At 45.7% G+C, this 15,704-nt stretch overlaps 1 protein-coding gene across 1 annotated transcript in view; it reads right to left on the bottom strand.

Moving 5' to 3' along the window:
• Positions 1-9,501: 9,501 nt before the first annotated feature.
• LOC122923585 (ATP-binding cassette sub-family C member 2-like) overlaps positions 9,502-15,704 on the bottom strand; it is a 92,578-nt gene continuing 86,375 nt past the window's right edge. The window contains exons 22-24 of the mRNA XM_044274440.1: positions 10,997-11,163; positions 10,478-10,672; positions 9,502-9,938 (exon numbers count right to left, since the gene is read on the bottom strand). Coding sequence (XP_044130375.1) covers positions 9,809-9,938; positions 10,478-10,672; positions 10,997-11,163 — 492 coding nt within the window. The 3' untranslated portion in view covers positions 9,502-9,808. The remainder of the gene's footprint in view (positions 9,939-10,477; positions 10,673-10,996; positions 11,164-15,704) is intronic.

The raw sequence follows: 15,704 nt of genomic DNA, 5'->3' as shown, positions 1-15,704 counted from the left end.
GCCAGGTACAAATGTGGCCAGCCAGGGCCCACTACTGGAGGACGAGGAGGACGAGGATGAGGAGGAGGTGGAGGAGGATGAGGATGAAGCATGGTCACAGCGGGGTGGCACCCAACGCAGCTCGGGTCCATCACTGGTGCGTGGCTGGGGGGAAAGGCAGGACGATGACGATACGCCTCCCACAGAGGACAGCTTGTCCTTATCCCTGGGCAGCCTGGCACACATGAGCGACTACATGCTGCAGTGCCTGCGCAACGACAGCAGAGTTGCCCACATTTTAACCTGTGCGGACTACTGGGTTGCCACCCTGCTGGATCCACGCTACAAAGACAATGTGCCCACCTTACTTCCTGCACTGGAGCGTGATAGGAAGATGCGCGAGTACAAGCGCACGTTGGTAGACGCGCTACTGAGAGCATTCCCAAATGTCACAGGGGAACAAGTGGAAGCCCAAGGCCAAGGCAGAGGAGGAGCAAGAGGTCGCCAAGGCAGCTGTGTCACGGCCAGCTCCTCTGAGGGCAGGGTTAGCATGGCAGAGATGTGGAAAACTTTTGTCAACACGCCACAGCTAACTGCACCACCACCTGATACGCAACGTGTTAGCAGGAGGCAACATTTCACTAACATGGTGGAACAGTACGTGTGCACACCCCTCCACGTACTGACTGATGGTTCGGCCCCATTCAACTTCTGGGTCTCTAAATTGTCCACGTGGCCAGAGCTAGCCTTTTATGCCTTGGAGGTGCTGGCCTGCCCGGCAGCCAGCGTTTTGTCTGAACGTGTATTCAGCACGGCAGGGGGCGTCATTACAGACAAACGCAGCCGCCTGTCTACAGCCAATGTGGACAAGCTGACGTTCATAAAAATGAACCAGGCATGGATCCCACAGGACCTGTCCGTCCCTTGTCCAGATTAGACATTAACTACCTCCCCATAACCATATATTATTGGACTCCAGGGCACTTCCTCATTCAATCCTATTTTTATTTTCATTTTACCATTATATTGCGATGCTACCCAAAGTTGAATGAACCTCTCCTCTGCCTGTGTGCTAGGCCTAAATATATGCCAATGGACTGTTGCAGTGGTGGCTGACATGAAGCCTGATTCTCTGCTATGACATGCAGACTAATTCTCTGCTGACATGAAGCCAGATTGTCTGTTACGGGACCTCTCTCCTCTGCCTGGGTGCTGGGCCTAAATTTATGACAATGGACTGTTGCAGTGGTGGCTGACGTGAAGCCTCATTCTCTGCTATGACATGCAGACTGATTCTCTGCTGACATGAAGCCAGATTGTCTGTTACGGGACCTCTCTCCTCTGCCTGTGTGCTAGGCCTAAATATATGCCAATGGACTGTTGCAGTGGTGGCTGACGTGAAGCCTGATTCTCTGCTATGACATGCAGACTGATTCTCTGCTGACATGAAGCCAGATCCTCTGTTACGGGACCTCTCTCCTCTGCCTGTGTGTGTGCTGGGCCTAAATATATGCCAATGGACTGTTGCAGTGGTGGCTGACGTGAAGCCTCATTCTCTGCTATGACATGCAGACTAATTCTCTGCTGACATGAAGACAGATTCTCTGTTACGGGACCTCTCTCCTCTGCCTGTGTGTGTGCTGGGCCTAAATATATGCCAATGGACTGTTGCAGTGGTGGCTGACGTGAAGCCTCATTCTCTGCTATGACATGCAGACTAATTCTCTGCTGACATGAAGACAGATTCTCTGTTACGGGACCTCCCTCCTCTGCCTGGGTGCTGGGCCTAAATATATGCCAATGGACTGTTGCAGTGGTGGGTGACGTGAAGCCTGATTCTCTGCTATGACATGCAGACTAATTCTCTGCTGACATGAAGACAGATTCTCTGTTACGGGACCTCTCTCCTCTGCCTGTGTGTGTGCTGGGCCTAAATATATGCCAATGGACTGTTGCAGTGGTGGCTGACGTGAAGCCTCATTCTCTGCTATGACATGCAGACTAATTCTCTGCTGACATGAAGACAGATTCTCTGTTACGGGACCTCCCTCCTCTGCCTGGGTGCTGGGCCTAAATATATGCCAATGGACTGTTGCAGTGGTGGGCTGACGTGAAGCCTCATTCTCTGCTATGACATGCAGACTGATTCTCTGCTGACATGAAGCCAGATCGTCTGTTACGGGACCTCTCTGCTCTGCCTGTGTGCTATTCCTAAATATATGCCAATGGACTGTTGCAGTGGTGGGTGACGTGAAGCCTCATTCTCTGCTATGACATGCAGACTGATTCTCTGCTGTCATGAAGCCAGATTGTCTGTTACGGGACCTCTCTGCTCTGCCTGTGTGCTAGGCCTAAATATATGCCAATGGACTGTTGCAGTGGTGGGTGACGTGAAGCCTCATTCTCTGCTATGACATGCAGACTAATTCTCTGCTGACATGAAGACAGATTCTCTGTTACGGGACCTCCCTCCTCTGCCTGGGTGCTGGGCCTAAATATATGCCAATGGACTGTTGCAGTGGTGGGTGACGTGAAGCCTGATTCTCTGCTATGACATGCAGACTAATTCTCTGCTGACATGAAGCCAGATTGTCTGTTACGGGACCTCTCTCCTCTGCCTGTGTGTGTGCTGGGCCTAAATATATGCCAATGGACTGTTGCAGTGGTGGCTGACGTGAAGCCTCATTCTCTGCTATGACATGCAGACTAATTCTCTGCTGACATGAAGACAGATTCTCTGTTACGGGACCTCCCTCCTCTGCCTGGGTGCTGGGCCTAAATATATGCCAATGGACTGTTGCAGTGGTGGCTGACGTGAAGCCTCATTCTCTGCTATGACATGCAGACTAATTCTCTGCTGACATGAAGACAGATTCTCTGTTACGGGACCTCTCTCCTCTGCCTGGGTGCCGGGGCCTAAATATCTGAGAATGGACTGTTCCAGTGGTGGGTGACGGGAAGCCAGATTCTCTGCTATGGAACCTCTCTCCAATTGATTTTGGTTAATTTTTATTTATTTAATTTTTAATTTAATTCATTTCCCTATCCACATTTGTTTGCAGGGGATTTACCTACATGTTGCTGCCTTTTGCAGCCCTCTAGCTCTTTCCTGGGCTGTTTTACAGCCTTTTTAGTGCCGAAAAGTTCGGGTCCCCATTGACTTCAATGGGGTTCGGGTTCGGGACGAAGTTCGGATCGGGTTCGGATCCCGAACATTTCCGGGATGTTCGGCCGAACTTCTCGAACCCGAACATCCAGGTGTTCGCTCAACTCTAATTATATGTTGTCTGTATTGTCTGTCCTCCCCTTGGTGTTTTCCTTTAGAGTTAGTGGTGCGGACTAGTGTTCCCACCGCCCTATTCACTATCTAGGGCTCATCTTAGGGAAAGCCAGGGTTTTAGGCACGCGATTGGCGTACGGGTGAGGAACCCGTCTAGGGACGTCAGGGCAGTCAGGTGCCAGCCTCAAGGTGAGATAGGGGTCACCACCTTTCCCTCTCCCTTGAACAGAGCCTTCCCTTTTCCCTCCCTTTGTGTCACGTATGTGATAGGCACGCCGGTCGTGATATTATATCTGGCCCTTATCTGGCCCTTATTTTTTGGGAAGAAGTATGGATCCTATTGCTGCTTTGGCAAAACAACTTCAAGGCCTGTCTTTGGAGGTGGCAGGATTGACGGCGTCGGTCCTACTGCAACAGCAGCAAATGCAGCAGACTGCAAGCCCAGCGGTTGCTATGGGTAACCAGGTTGTTGCAGAACCCAAGGTTGTTCTTCCTGACCGATTTTCTGGGGGAAGGGACAATTTTGTGACGTTCCGTGAGGCCTGTAAATTATATTTTAAGCTGCGCCCTTTCTCCTCTGGTAATGAAGAACAGCGGGTGGGGATTGTTATTTCCCTGCTTCAGGGGGAACCACAATCCTGGGCGTACTCTTTACCCCCTGGTTCCCAGGCTCTCCGGTCAGTGGCTGAATTTTTTGGGGCCTTGGGTCTCATATATGATGACCCTGACCGAGTCGCCCTGGCTGAGTCGAAGTTACGGAGACTCCTACAGGGAGATCGGCCAGCAGAGGAATATTGCTCAGAGTTCCGTAGGTGGGCTACGGATACTCAGTGGAACGACCCGGCTCTCAGGAGTCAGTTCTGCTCTGGGTTATCCGAAAGGGTTAAGGATGCGCTTGCGCTGTATGAGACTCCCCTTTCCCTTGATGCTGTTATGTCCCTCTCTATCAGAATAGATAGACGTCTTAGGGAGAGATTGAAAATTCCTGAGCAATTGGTAACCTCTCCCAAGCAGCAGTTAGTCTGTACTGACCTAGACGAGCCAATGCAGCTAGGAGGAACTATTCGTCAGGTCCATCCTCCTGAGGCTCGCCGTAGGCGTGGGGCTTGTTTTTTCTGTGGGGAAAGGGGTCATTTCATTAATGTCTGTCCTTCCTTTCTCAAAAACAAAAGACCGTCGGAACCACTAACCCCAGGCTGTGCGGAGGATGTCAGCCGGGGGGTATACGATTCCTCCATACGAACATCTCAATTTGTGTTGCCAGCGGTTATTGTTTTTGGTGTTAAGACGGAGACTATTTATTTCTTTTTAGACAGTGGAGCAGGGGTAAATTTGATTGATGCCCATTTTGCCCACACTATGGGTTTGTCTCTCTGTACGCTGCAGAGACCTATTCCCATATTCGCTATTGATTCTGCTCTTCTGTCTCAGAGAAACCTCACTCACATTGTCCATAACTTACACCTTCGGGTAGGGGACCACCATAATGAGTGTCTTTCATGTAACATTTTGGAGGGCCTTCCCTCTCCTGTGGTATTGGGTCTTCCCTGGTTGGTAGCGCACAATCCTGTGGTGGATTGGCAGGCCAGGGAGATATTGGAGTGGAGTGAGCATTGCAGAGAAAATTGCTTAAATAGCAATTGCTTAGTCGCCTCCATAGCTTCCCTACCTACATTTATTTCGGACTTTGAGGGCGTTTTTTCTGAAAAGGGTTGTCAGAAGTTACCACCTCACCGTCCTTATGATTGCCCGGTAAACCTGATTCCCGGTGCAAAATTACCCAAGACCAGGTTATATAAACGTTCGGGTCCCGAGAGACAAGCCATGAAAGATTATATCTCCGAGAGTCTGGCTAAGGGACACATCAGACCCTCTTCTTCACCCGTGGCTGCAGGGTTTTTCTTTGTTAAAAAGAAAGATGGGGGCCTGCGTCCTTGCCTAGATTTCCGCGAGCTAAACCGGATAACCATCCGAGACCCATACCCTCTTCCTCTCATTCCTGACCTTTTTAATCAGATTGCGGGTGCTAAGTGGTTCTCCAAACTTGATCTTAGGGGGGCCTACAATCTGATTGGTATCAAGGAAGGGGATGAGTAGAAGACAGCTTTTAACACCCCTGAGGGGCATTATGAAAATTTAGTCATGCCTTTCGGTCTGACCAATGCTCCTGCTGTCTTCCAACATTTCGTTAATGATATTTTTAGTCATCTTATCGGCAGGTTTGTGGTGATATACCTAGATGATATCTTAATTTATTCGGCTGATCTGAAAACACATGAAGTACATGTCAGACAGGTACTGCAGGTCCTACGAACGAATAAATTATATGCGAAAATTGAAAAGTGTGTCTTCGCCGTTCAGGAAATACAGTTCCTAGGATATCTATTATCTGCTTCAGGTTTCCGTATGGATCCTAGGAAGGTCCAGGCAATTTTAGATTGGGATCTTCCTGAGAACCTTAAAGCTCTACAACGGTTTTTGGGTTTCGCAAATTTCCATAGAAAGTTCATTAAAAATTATTCAGTGATCGTCAAACCCCTTACTGACATGACTAGGAAAGGGAATGATTTTTCTAAATGGTCTGACGCCGCTAAAATTGCATTTTCCACTCTAAAAGAGAGATTTACTTCGGCACCTGTTCTAACTCAACCCGATGTCTCCCAGCCTTTTATTGTTGAAGTAGATGCGTCAGAGGTGGGAGTGGGGGCTGTACTGTCTCAGGGTCCGTCTCCTGGCGAATGGCGTCCTTGCGCTTTCTTTTCCAAATAATTATCTACAGCTGAGAAAAACTATGATATTGGAAATAGGGAACTATTAGCGTTTGAAGAATGGCGTCACTTCTTAGAGGGAGCAATCCACCCCGTCACGGTGATTACGGATCACAAAAACCTTCTGTACCTCGAATCGGCTAAGCGTCTCACCCCTAGACAGGCGAGGTGGTCGCTATTTTTTATCAGGTTTAACTTTGTCATCGCCTATCGTCCTGGGGCAAAAAATACCAAGGCAGATGCATTATCTCGTAGTTTCCCTGGAGGGGGTAATGTTAGTGATCCGGTACCCATTTTACAAAGAGGAGTGGTTGTCTCTGCGGTACACTCGGCTCTGGAGGGGAAGGTGTTAGAGGCCCAGGGGGACGCCCCGGTCTCTTGCCCCTCAGAGAAATTGTTTGTGCCGTTAAACCTGCGTCTCAAATTATTAAAGGAACATCATAATTCGGCACTTGCTGGGCACCCGGGTAGTAAAGCAACCTTGGAGCTATTGTCTCGTCGTTTTTGGTGGCCAAGGTTGCATCAGGATGTAATGGATTTTGTGTCTACTTGTTCTACTTGTGCACGCGCAAAAGTCTCTCATACACGTCCTGCAGGGTCTCTATTACCACTCGTCATTCCCAATAGGCCATGGACACATCTGTCAATGGATTTTATCACTGACTTACCTTTGTCTGCGGGTAAAACAGTTATTTTGGTAATAGTGGACAGGTTTAGCAAAATGGTACACTTCATTGCGTTAACCGCACTACCTAATGCTAAGACTCTTGCTCAGGTATTCATCAGTGAAATCGTGAAGCTTCACGGGGTCCCTTCCGATGTTGTTTCGGATCGGTGTACCCAGTTTATTTATACATTTTTGAAAGCTTTTTGTTCCCGTTTGGAGGTACACTTGTCATTTTCCTCAGCTTTCCATCCTCAGTCGAATGGACAGACTGAGCGTACCAACCAAAACCTTGAGACATATCTAAGGTGTTTTGTGTCTGAAAACCAAGAGGTGTGGTCATCATATTTACCGTTAGCCGAGTTTGCCATAAATAATCGCTGTCAGGAATCCACTGGCAAGTCACCATTTATTGGTGCATATGGTTTTCATCCCCAATTCTGTACTTTCAAAGAGGGGGGGTCTTCTGGGGTTCCCGAAGAGGAACGGTTTTCTTCATCTCTTTCATCTGTATGGCAGAAGCTGCAAGCTAACTTGAAAAATATGGGAGGTAAATATAAATGCATGGCTGATAAGAAACTGTCGCCAGGTCCGGACCTAGGAGTGAATGACTATGTGTGGTTATCTACTAGGAATATTAAGTTGAAGGTTCCCTCTTGGAAACTGGGTTCTAGGTTCATTGGTCCTTACAAAATAGTAGCCGTCATTAACCCCGTGGCTTTTCGCCTGGAGCTACCTCAGACTTTTAAGATCCATAACGTCTTCCATAAGTCGTTACTCAAGAAGTATGTTCCACCTCTAGAACCATCACCACTGCCACCCCCTCCTGTTATTGTGGATGGTAATCTGGAGTTTCAAATATCCAAAATTGTTGATTCTCGTCTGGTCCGCCGCTCTCTTCAGTATCTGGTGCATTGGAGGGGTTACGGCCCCGAGGAAAGAATGTGGGTTCCAGCGTCAGAGGTAAACGCCAACAGGTTAGTTCAGGCTTTCCATGCCTCTCATCCTGAGAGACCTGGTCCTGAGTGTCCGGAGGCCCCTCGTAGAAAGGGGGGTACTGTCACGAGGGTGTCAAGAGCCACGTCTGACTCCGTTATACCTGGGGTCAGGAAGTCGCAGCGGGTGGCTGCGCGTTCTATGTCTAAAGATCACGCTGTTTCTTAATGATAGTTTTCTGTGTTTGCCTTACTATCCTTTTTGTCTCACTCAGGGATCCGTAGCTTCTCCTCCTTAGCTGTTTCTTGTCTGTCACTCCCAATCTCCTTATATTCTCCTCTCTCACTTCTCTGGTTGCCAGATATAGAGCTTCCTGCCTGGACTTCTATACTGACCCACTGGAGCTGTGAATCCTGGTTGTTGTTCCAGAGTGTTACCCTCCGGATCCCTGTTGGGCTTTTTGTTGTCTTCTGTTGTCGCCCACCTGGGATTATATGTTGTCTGTATTGTCTGTCCTCCCCTTGGTGTTTTCCTTTAGAGTTAGTGGTGCGGACTAGTGTTCCCACCGCCCTATTCACTATCTAGGGCTCATCTTAGGGAAAGCCAGGGTTTTAGGCACGCGATTGGCGTACGGGTGAGGAACCCGTCTAGGGACGTCAGGGCAGTCAGGTGCCAGCCTCAAGGTGAGATAGGGGTCACCACCTTTCCCTCTCCCTTGAACAGAGCCTTCCCTTTTCCCTCCCTTTGTGTCACGTATGTGATAGGCACGCCGGTCGTGATATACACTCTGCTTGCTAACTGCTCGGCCATCCTGAAAATGCGAGGGGGCGGGCAGGATGATTGCGCGCCCGGACGCCTGCCCCCCTAGCACCGACCGCTCCTTCTCCCCTGCACAGCCCACAGGCACATAATGAGGGCTGCGGGGGGGGGGGGGTAGTTGAAAATGAAAATTTGGGTAATTTTGAAGTTTCTGATCCCCGTGGTCACGGACTGCAGGGATCAGAATCTTCCGACAGTGCTGCAAACCGCATATCTGAATTGACCTGCGGTTTGCAGCGATCGCTGATACGGGGGGGTCACAGGACCCCTCTCGGCATTGTCCCAAGGTCCCTGCTGATTGATTTCAGCAGGCACCCAGTTCTGATCATCGCCTGCCGCATGGCTGTGATCGGAAATACACATGACCTACCGGTACGTCATGTGTCCTTAAGTACCGGGACATTATGACGTACCAGTACGTCATGTATCCCCAACAGGTTAAACCAGCAAATCTCATGCCTAAGACCATTTCACTAGAGAGCCACAGAGCGGCACACAGAAAGTCTTGTTAGCTACCCACCAGTGTCAAGTGACCTTAACATCTTAGAGAGATGCAAGTGGACATCTGCCTTATTTCCCATGATAACCCAACATACAAGAAAAAGGGGCACCGAAGCAGAAGAATTAGTTCTTTGGATGACTGGGTGCCACAACTAGAATCCCAACTTTTTGCAGCCCATTCTTCCCTGGTTGTTCTTCACCATCATATGCAAGAACAGGAGAAAATAATCCACTGCTGAAACGTACAGTTTGTTGGCATACCCAAAGACACAGAAGGTGGTGATTCTTGGAAAACTTAGCCATGGCAGCTTCTCCACAATACATGCAGTAGAAGGTGCCCATTGTATTCCCACACAGCTCATCTGGCCTGGGACACCTCCATGAACTTTTATAGAAAATTTTTTGAGATAGAGACCAGGACATCCTCCTAAGCTTCACAAGTATGATGCTCATACTCACGTCTACCCTGGCTTCACAGTTAAAGTCAATTGCAAGAGAACACATTTTCCTTCAGTCAAAAAAGTGTCTAAAGATGCAGGATTTAAATATGCCATGTTCCGCCAAAGTACCCAAGACTTTTACAGAGAAGGTATGATGAAGCCATATGGACAGTGCTACAGTCACATAATTATTACCGTATATTTACTTGTTACTATAAATTCAATGACATCACACAAGATTGGTCATCTTAGCTTATAATCCACTTTCCAATCAACAATATTCCCCTCCACTGCTGAGAATCTTTTTCCCAAAGTTTACATTGCTTCATGACTTGTCTTGGGTTGGCAGCAGTCAATGCTCAAAGAGTTCTAACAGAGTCTGTGCTGAGGTCTCATCACACATGTCTACATCCTCTATGCCTCACAGTGATATGGTGTTGGTGTCTTCAATGCCAGCATCTCTGGCCATAGAGGCAAAGTGTCCTTTGCTCACCAGGAGGTCTTCTGGACTACCATATTCTATTATCTTTCCAGCGTCCAACACCATGACCCTGAAAACGAAAATAACAAAAGATACTATTATACTACTATTTTTACTTACAGAATCCATTTTAGTTGTTTTAAAATCTGGAAGTGTCCATTATTTTCCAAGATGAAACTTGGAAAATCACTAGGACTTCTAGCAAAACAAATACAACTCTCGAGCAGTCCTAACCCTGGGTTACAGCTCGTAGTCTGCCTTTTAATGTACTTACTCATTGAAGTACATATTCTTTTACTGTACATAGGGGACAGTATCTACTTAGGTCAAGAACTCAGGGGACTTGAAATGTGAAACTACTTTTTATGAGTTAGATATATGCTTACAGTTGTCAGTTCCCTTCACACACTCATGTGATGTCAATCAGGTGTGGTGGACGTTGGTGGGGAAAGTCATACAAAATGCCAGAACAAAATATACATGAGGCCCTGTCAAACCATGGACCGTGCCTACAAAGGTTGTCAGCTTTGACTCTGCACTAACACCTATGCTGCCCAGTGTCTGACGTGATTGAGCCTAAGGAGAAGGGATGATAAGCATTGTCCTCACTTGTTACTGTCCATGATGGTGTGCAGCCGATGTGCAATGGTCAACACTGTGCAGTCTGCAAATTCACTGCGGATGGTCCTCTGGATTAAATTATCCATCTCCAGGTCCACGGCAGCCGTGACTTCATCCAGAATGAGGATCTTGGATTTGCGAAGTAGCGCTCGAGCCAGACACACCAGCTGCCTCTGCCCGACACTGCAAACAACAACATTTGTGAGGGAAATGCAAGACAATGTACACGTTTACAAGTTCAATTTTTCAATGAAAACGGGATACAATTTGGACTGAAGTAGATTAAAAGTAGAAGCAAGAGCATGACAAGGTGTGAATGTGAAGATGTGCAGACATTGGTAAATCACAAAATCTGTAAAATTAACAAATCACAAAAAATACAAAGTGGCTTAATAAATGTCATTTATCCAAGGGGGAAGCAACTTGTGTTTTAAGATTTGTCTGTCAGAACGATCCTGCTGTGATTAACACATGTTAGGAGACTCCTCAGTGCGGCTGTGCTCTTACCTTAGGTTCTCTCCTCCTTCACTTACTTCGTAGAAGAGCTTTTCCTGCAGCTCTTCTACAAATGGCTTGAGGTGAGAGAGTTCAAGAGCTTTCCAGACTTCTTCATCTGTGTACAGATTGGACGGGTCCAAATTCATCCTCAGTGTCCCAAAAAACAGCACCGGGTCCTACAGAGGAAAAATACACTAAATGAAAAGGCCAACAGACTGCAAGGCAGTGATATCACTATTGCTTTATGGGAGACAAACTGCTGTGATAACCCGCCACCAACCCTTCCACGTGTCATAGATATCCATTTGCCTGCAAAATTATGTAATCATATATTTTGTTACCTCCCGTCTATCCCTGAAAATATTGTTAATGTTTATAAATTAGTCCCTGTCTCATTGTTTTTCCACCTAAATGACATAAGCACAGATAGTACTGCTGCCTGGTCTCCTTGAAGAAAGTCCATATAGTACTGCCTCTCTGTCTCTCCTTGTAAATAATGTAGACACAGATAGTACTGTCTCCATGTGTGTCCATGTATATAATGTACACACAGATAGTACAGTCTCCATGTGTGTCCATGTATATAATGTAGACACAGATAGTACTGTCTCCATGTGTGTCCATGAATGTATATAATGTAGGCACAGATAGTACTGTCACCATGTGTGTCCATGTATATAATGTAGGGACAGATAGTACTGTTTCCATGTGTGTCCATGTATATAATGTAGACACAGATAGTACTGTCTCCAAGTGTGTCCATGTATGTAATGTACGTATAAAGGCAAGTTATGGCTCTAGGTATTGGACTGACAACATTGTCTTCTATCGTAGATACATAGATGACCTGATCCTCATATGGAATGGTGATGATGCCTCGATTTCCTCCTTTTTTGAGAAGATGAGGTCCACGAATTGGGGAATAAATTTGATAGGGACATCCAATCGTGTCAAGATAGAATACTTCATTTAGAACTGGAAGCCAGCGGGAAGGCCATCATCACACAAACCTTTTTTAAAAGGGTTGACTGTAATAGCTAGATTTTTCGCAGCAAATCTACTGGGGATTCCTTTTATATAAAAAACCATCTCAGTTTTGGCTCTCAGAATGTCAGTTACCTGTTGGAATGCCCATGCGGCCTACAGTATGTAGGTCGCACCATCCAAACCCTACGGAATAGGCTTAACAAGCACAGATCTAATGTAAAAAATAATTTTTTACAGTACAGTATATCCCGCCATGCGACAGAACATCACGATGGGTGCTTTTCCGGGTTTAAGGTCACACCCATCGAACAGGTAAATGACAGCTGTCGTAATGCCATTCAGACCCTTTGCAAACGTGAAATGTATTGGATTTTTAAACTCGATTGTCTCAATCCAAACGGTCTGAATGAGGCCTTCGAAATAAATTTTTAGGGTCACATGACTATTGTTACTGATATTATAGATTATTTATCATCAATTTTTTATATCATTAATATTGTTGTTTTAATCATGTTCATAATTATTTATTTATTTCTATATATACATTTCTATCTTTATTATTTAATTATTTATTCTTTAGTCTGTAGTATCTATTATGTATTATTTTTTATAGATATGTATTTATTTCTATATATACCGTATATACTCGAGTATAAGACAAGTTTTTTGGCACATATTTTTGTGCTCAAAAAGCCCCCTCGTCTTATACTCGAGTCTCGATTTGGCCGACCCGAAAATGCCACTGCAGCAAGCGGCCCGGCCGGCGCGTGACTGACGTCACTAAGTAACGCTCCTGCTTCCTGAAGTGGGAGGAGCGTTACTAAGTGATGTCAGTCACGCGCCGGCCAAGCAGCTCCCGCTCGCTGTAGTGCATTCATCATAACAGTGAGTACAGCCGGACCTGTTATCAATAGGAGAGAGATTGTTTTACACAGGAGTAACATACTTTACACGCAAAGGCAGTTATGTGCGCAGTTTAGGACACGAGGGGACACATAGGGCCATGAGGGGGACCAGCATAAGATGCTATATGTTTTATGCTGACCCCCATCATGGCCCTATGTGTCATAGCACATATCCCCTATAACAGCGTCCTCCACAGATCCACCCCATAACAGCGTCCTCCACAGATCCACCCCATAACAGCGTCCTCCACAGATCCACCCCATAACAGTGCCATCCACAGGTCCCCATAAGTGTCCTCCACAGATCCCCCATAACACTGTCCTCCACAGATCCCCCACATAACAGCGTCCTCCACAGATCCCCCACATATGCTGCATTTCCCACCCTAGTCTTATACGCGAGTCACTCATTTTTCCCATTTTTGGGGGGTAAAATTAGGGGCCTCGGCTTATATTCGGGTCGGCTTATACTCGAGTATATACGATTATATATATATATATATACATATATTTATACATTACATTTTTTTTTGTATGTCAGCTTTTTATTAATCATTGAATCATGTATACAGAGTCCCATACGGACAGACCTGATATCACCTATTCGATTTTATGGTGATTTTTTGTGGAATCCTTTGTGGGACTAATGAATTTTCTATATATATGTCATATTTTAAATCTATATCCAAGATATTTGCTTTAGATTGCCCCTTCCTTTGCATTCAATTTATTAATCACATTAGATTGTACTTTGGATTAATGTCTTTATATTCATGCATTCATGTATTCATTTATCTATTCATCCATCTTAATCTCTCTGCTAATGTTTCTATCTTTAGTCAAGTAGGGCGTCACATCTCTTCCCTTTGTAGCGCTGCCGATCATATCAAGAAAGCAGCAGGACGCAGGACTCTTCAGTATGCCGAGTTTCCTCATAAGCCAGCCTATTAGCGTCCTGTCACCCAGCAACAAGCACTGCATCACAAGTCACATGATCGGAACTGCGATCATGTGACTATGTGTGACGTTGTTTCTCCTCCCCAGCCATGGGCTGCATCTAGAAGCGATGCTTCTTTATGTTAATGTTTTATAAATACACTTATGAATCAGCCTGTAAACCCAAAGGGTCAGTTTGTTCATCTGTATATTTAATTGCATTACTTTATGTACCAATTACTTTGTTTCTAGTTTGGGGTTTCTCTAAGGTGACACCCACCTTTCCCCTGACCTTGTTTGCATGTGACCATTGTTTTGTGTATATATACCCAGCATGTTTGTCCACTCTCTATGCAATATTCTTCACCTGAAGAAGGGGACCCTTTCCCCGAAACGCGTTGTGTGATTGCAATAAAACTCTTGAAGATTCATCGCCTGCCTCTGGTTGGTTCCTTGCGCCGAGGGATGCTCCTTTTCTTTATGTCATGTATGTAATGTAGACACAGATAGTACTATCTCCATGTGTGTCCATGTATATAATGTAGACACAGATAGTACTGTCTCCATGTGTGTCCATGTATATAATGTAGACACAGATAGTACTGTCTTCATGTGTGTCCATGTATATAATGTAGACACAGATAGTACTGTCTCCAAGTGTGTCCATGTATGTAATGTAGACACGGATAGTACTGTCTCCATGTGTGTCCATGCATATAATGTAGACACAGATAGTACTGTCTCCATGTGTGTCCATGTATATAATGTAGACACAGATAGTACTGTCTCCATGTGTGTCCATGTATATAATGTAGACACAGATAGTACTGTCTCCATGTGTGTCCATGTATATAATGTAGACACAGACAGTACTGTCTCCATGTGTGTCCATGTATATAATGTAGACACAGATAGTACAGTCTCCATGTGTGTCCATGTATATAATGTAGACACAGATAGTACTGTCTCCAAGTGTGTCCATGTATGTAATGTACGTATAAAGGCAAGTTATGGCTCTAGGTATTGGACTGACAACATTGTCTTCTATCGTAGATACATAGATGACCTGATCCTCATATGGAATGATGATGATGCCTCGATTTCCTCCTTTTTTCCACAAATTGGGGAATAAATCTGATAGGGACATCCAATCGTGTCAAGATAGAATACCTTGATTTAGAACTGGAAGCCAGCGGGAAGGCCATCATCACACAAACCTTTTTTAAAAGGGTTGACTGTAATAGCTATTTGGACTATTCCAGCACCCACTATAAGAAATGGAAGGTGAATATTCAGTTTAGTCAGTTCAAAAGAGTCAGACGAAACTGTTCCCTTGATAAGGACTTCATTTGTCAAAGCAAAACCATCCGTGATAGGTTTCTGAAGAAGGGCTATCCCCCAAAGATAGTCGAAGCTGCATATGAAAGAGTAAAGGGCCTATCCCAAAGTATGTGTCTAACTAAGAGCAAAAAAACACATGTTGACAATGAACACTTCTGTATGAATTTTCTGACGACATATGGGAACAACCATGACGCTATTACAGACGTTCTGTCTAGACATTGGCACATATTAAAAAGGGATCCACACCTGAGACAAATGCTACCCGGTCAGCCCAGACTGACTTTTAGGAGGGCACAAACCCTTAAGAGTGTCTTGGCCCCCAGCAGACTTAGACGCTTACCCTCACAGTGTGTGTAGCCGACTGTGAGCAATCTAGTCTCAAGACCTTTGGGAAGTTATAAATGTAATTTATCGAGGTGTTTGTGTTGTTTGACCATTAACACTACATCATCCTTTCGCAGCAAATCTACTGGGGATTCCTTTTATATAAAAAACCATCTCAGTTGTGGCTCTCAGAATGTCATTTACCTGTTGGAATGCCCATG

This window comes from Bufo gargarizans, unplaced genomic scaffold (assembly GCF_014858855.1).
Source record: "Bufo gargarizans isolate SCDJY-AF-19 unplaced genomic scaffold, ASM1485885v1 original_scaffold_1766_pilon, whole genome shotgun sequence".
Taxonomy (NCBI): Eukaryota; Metazoa; Chordata; class Amphibia; order Anura; family Bufonidae; genus Bufo; species Bufo gargarizans.
The sequence above is the reverse complement of the archived record's forward strand: the minus strand, read 5'-3'. Positions and strand labels throughout refer to the sequence as shown.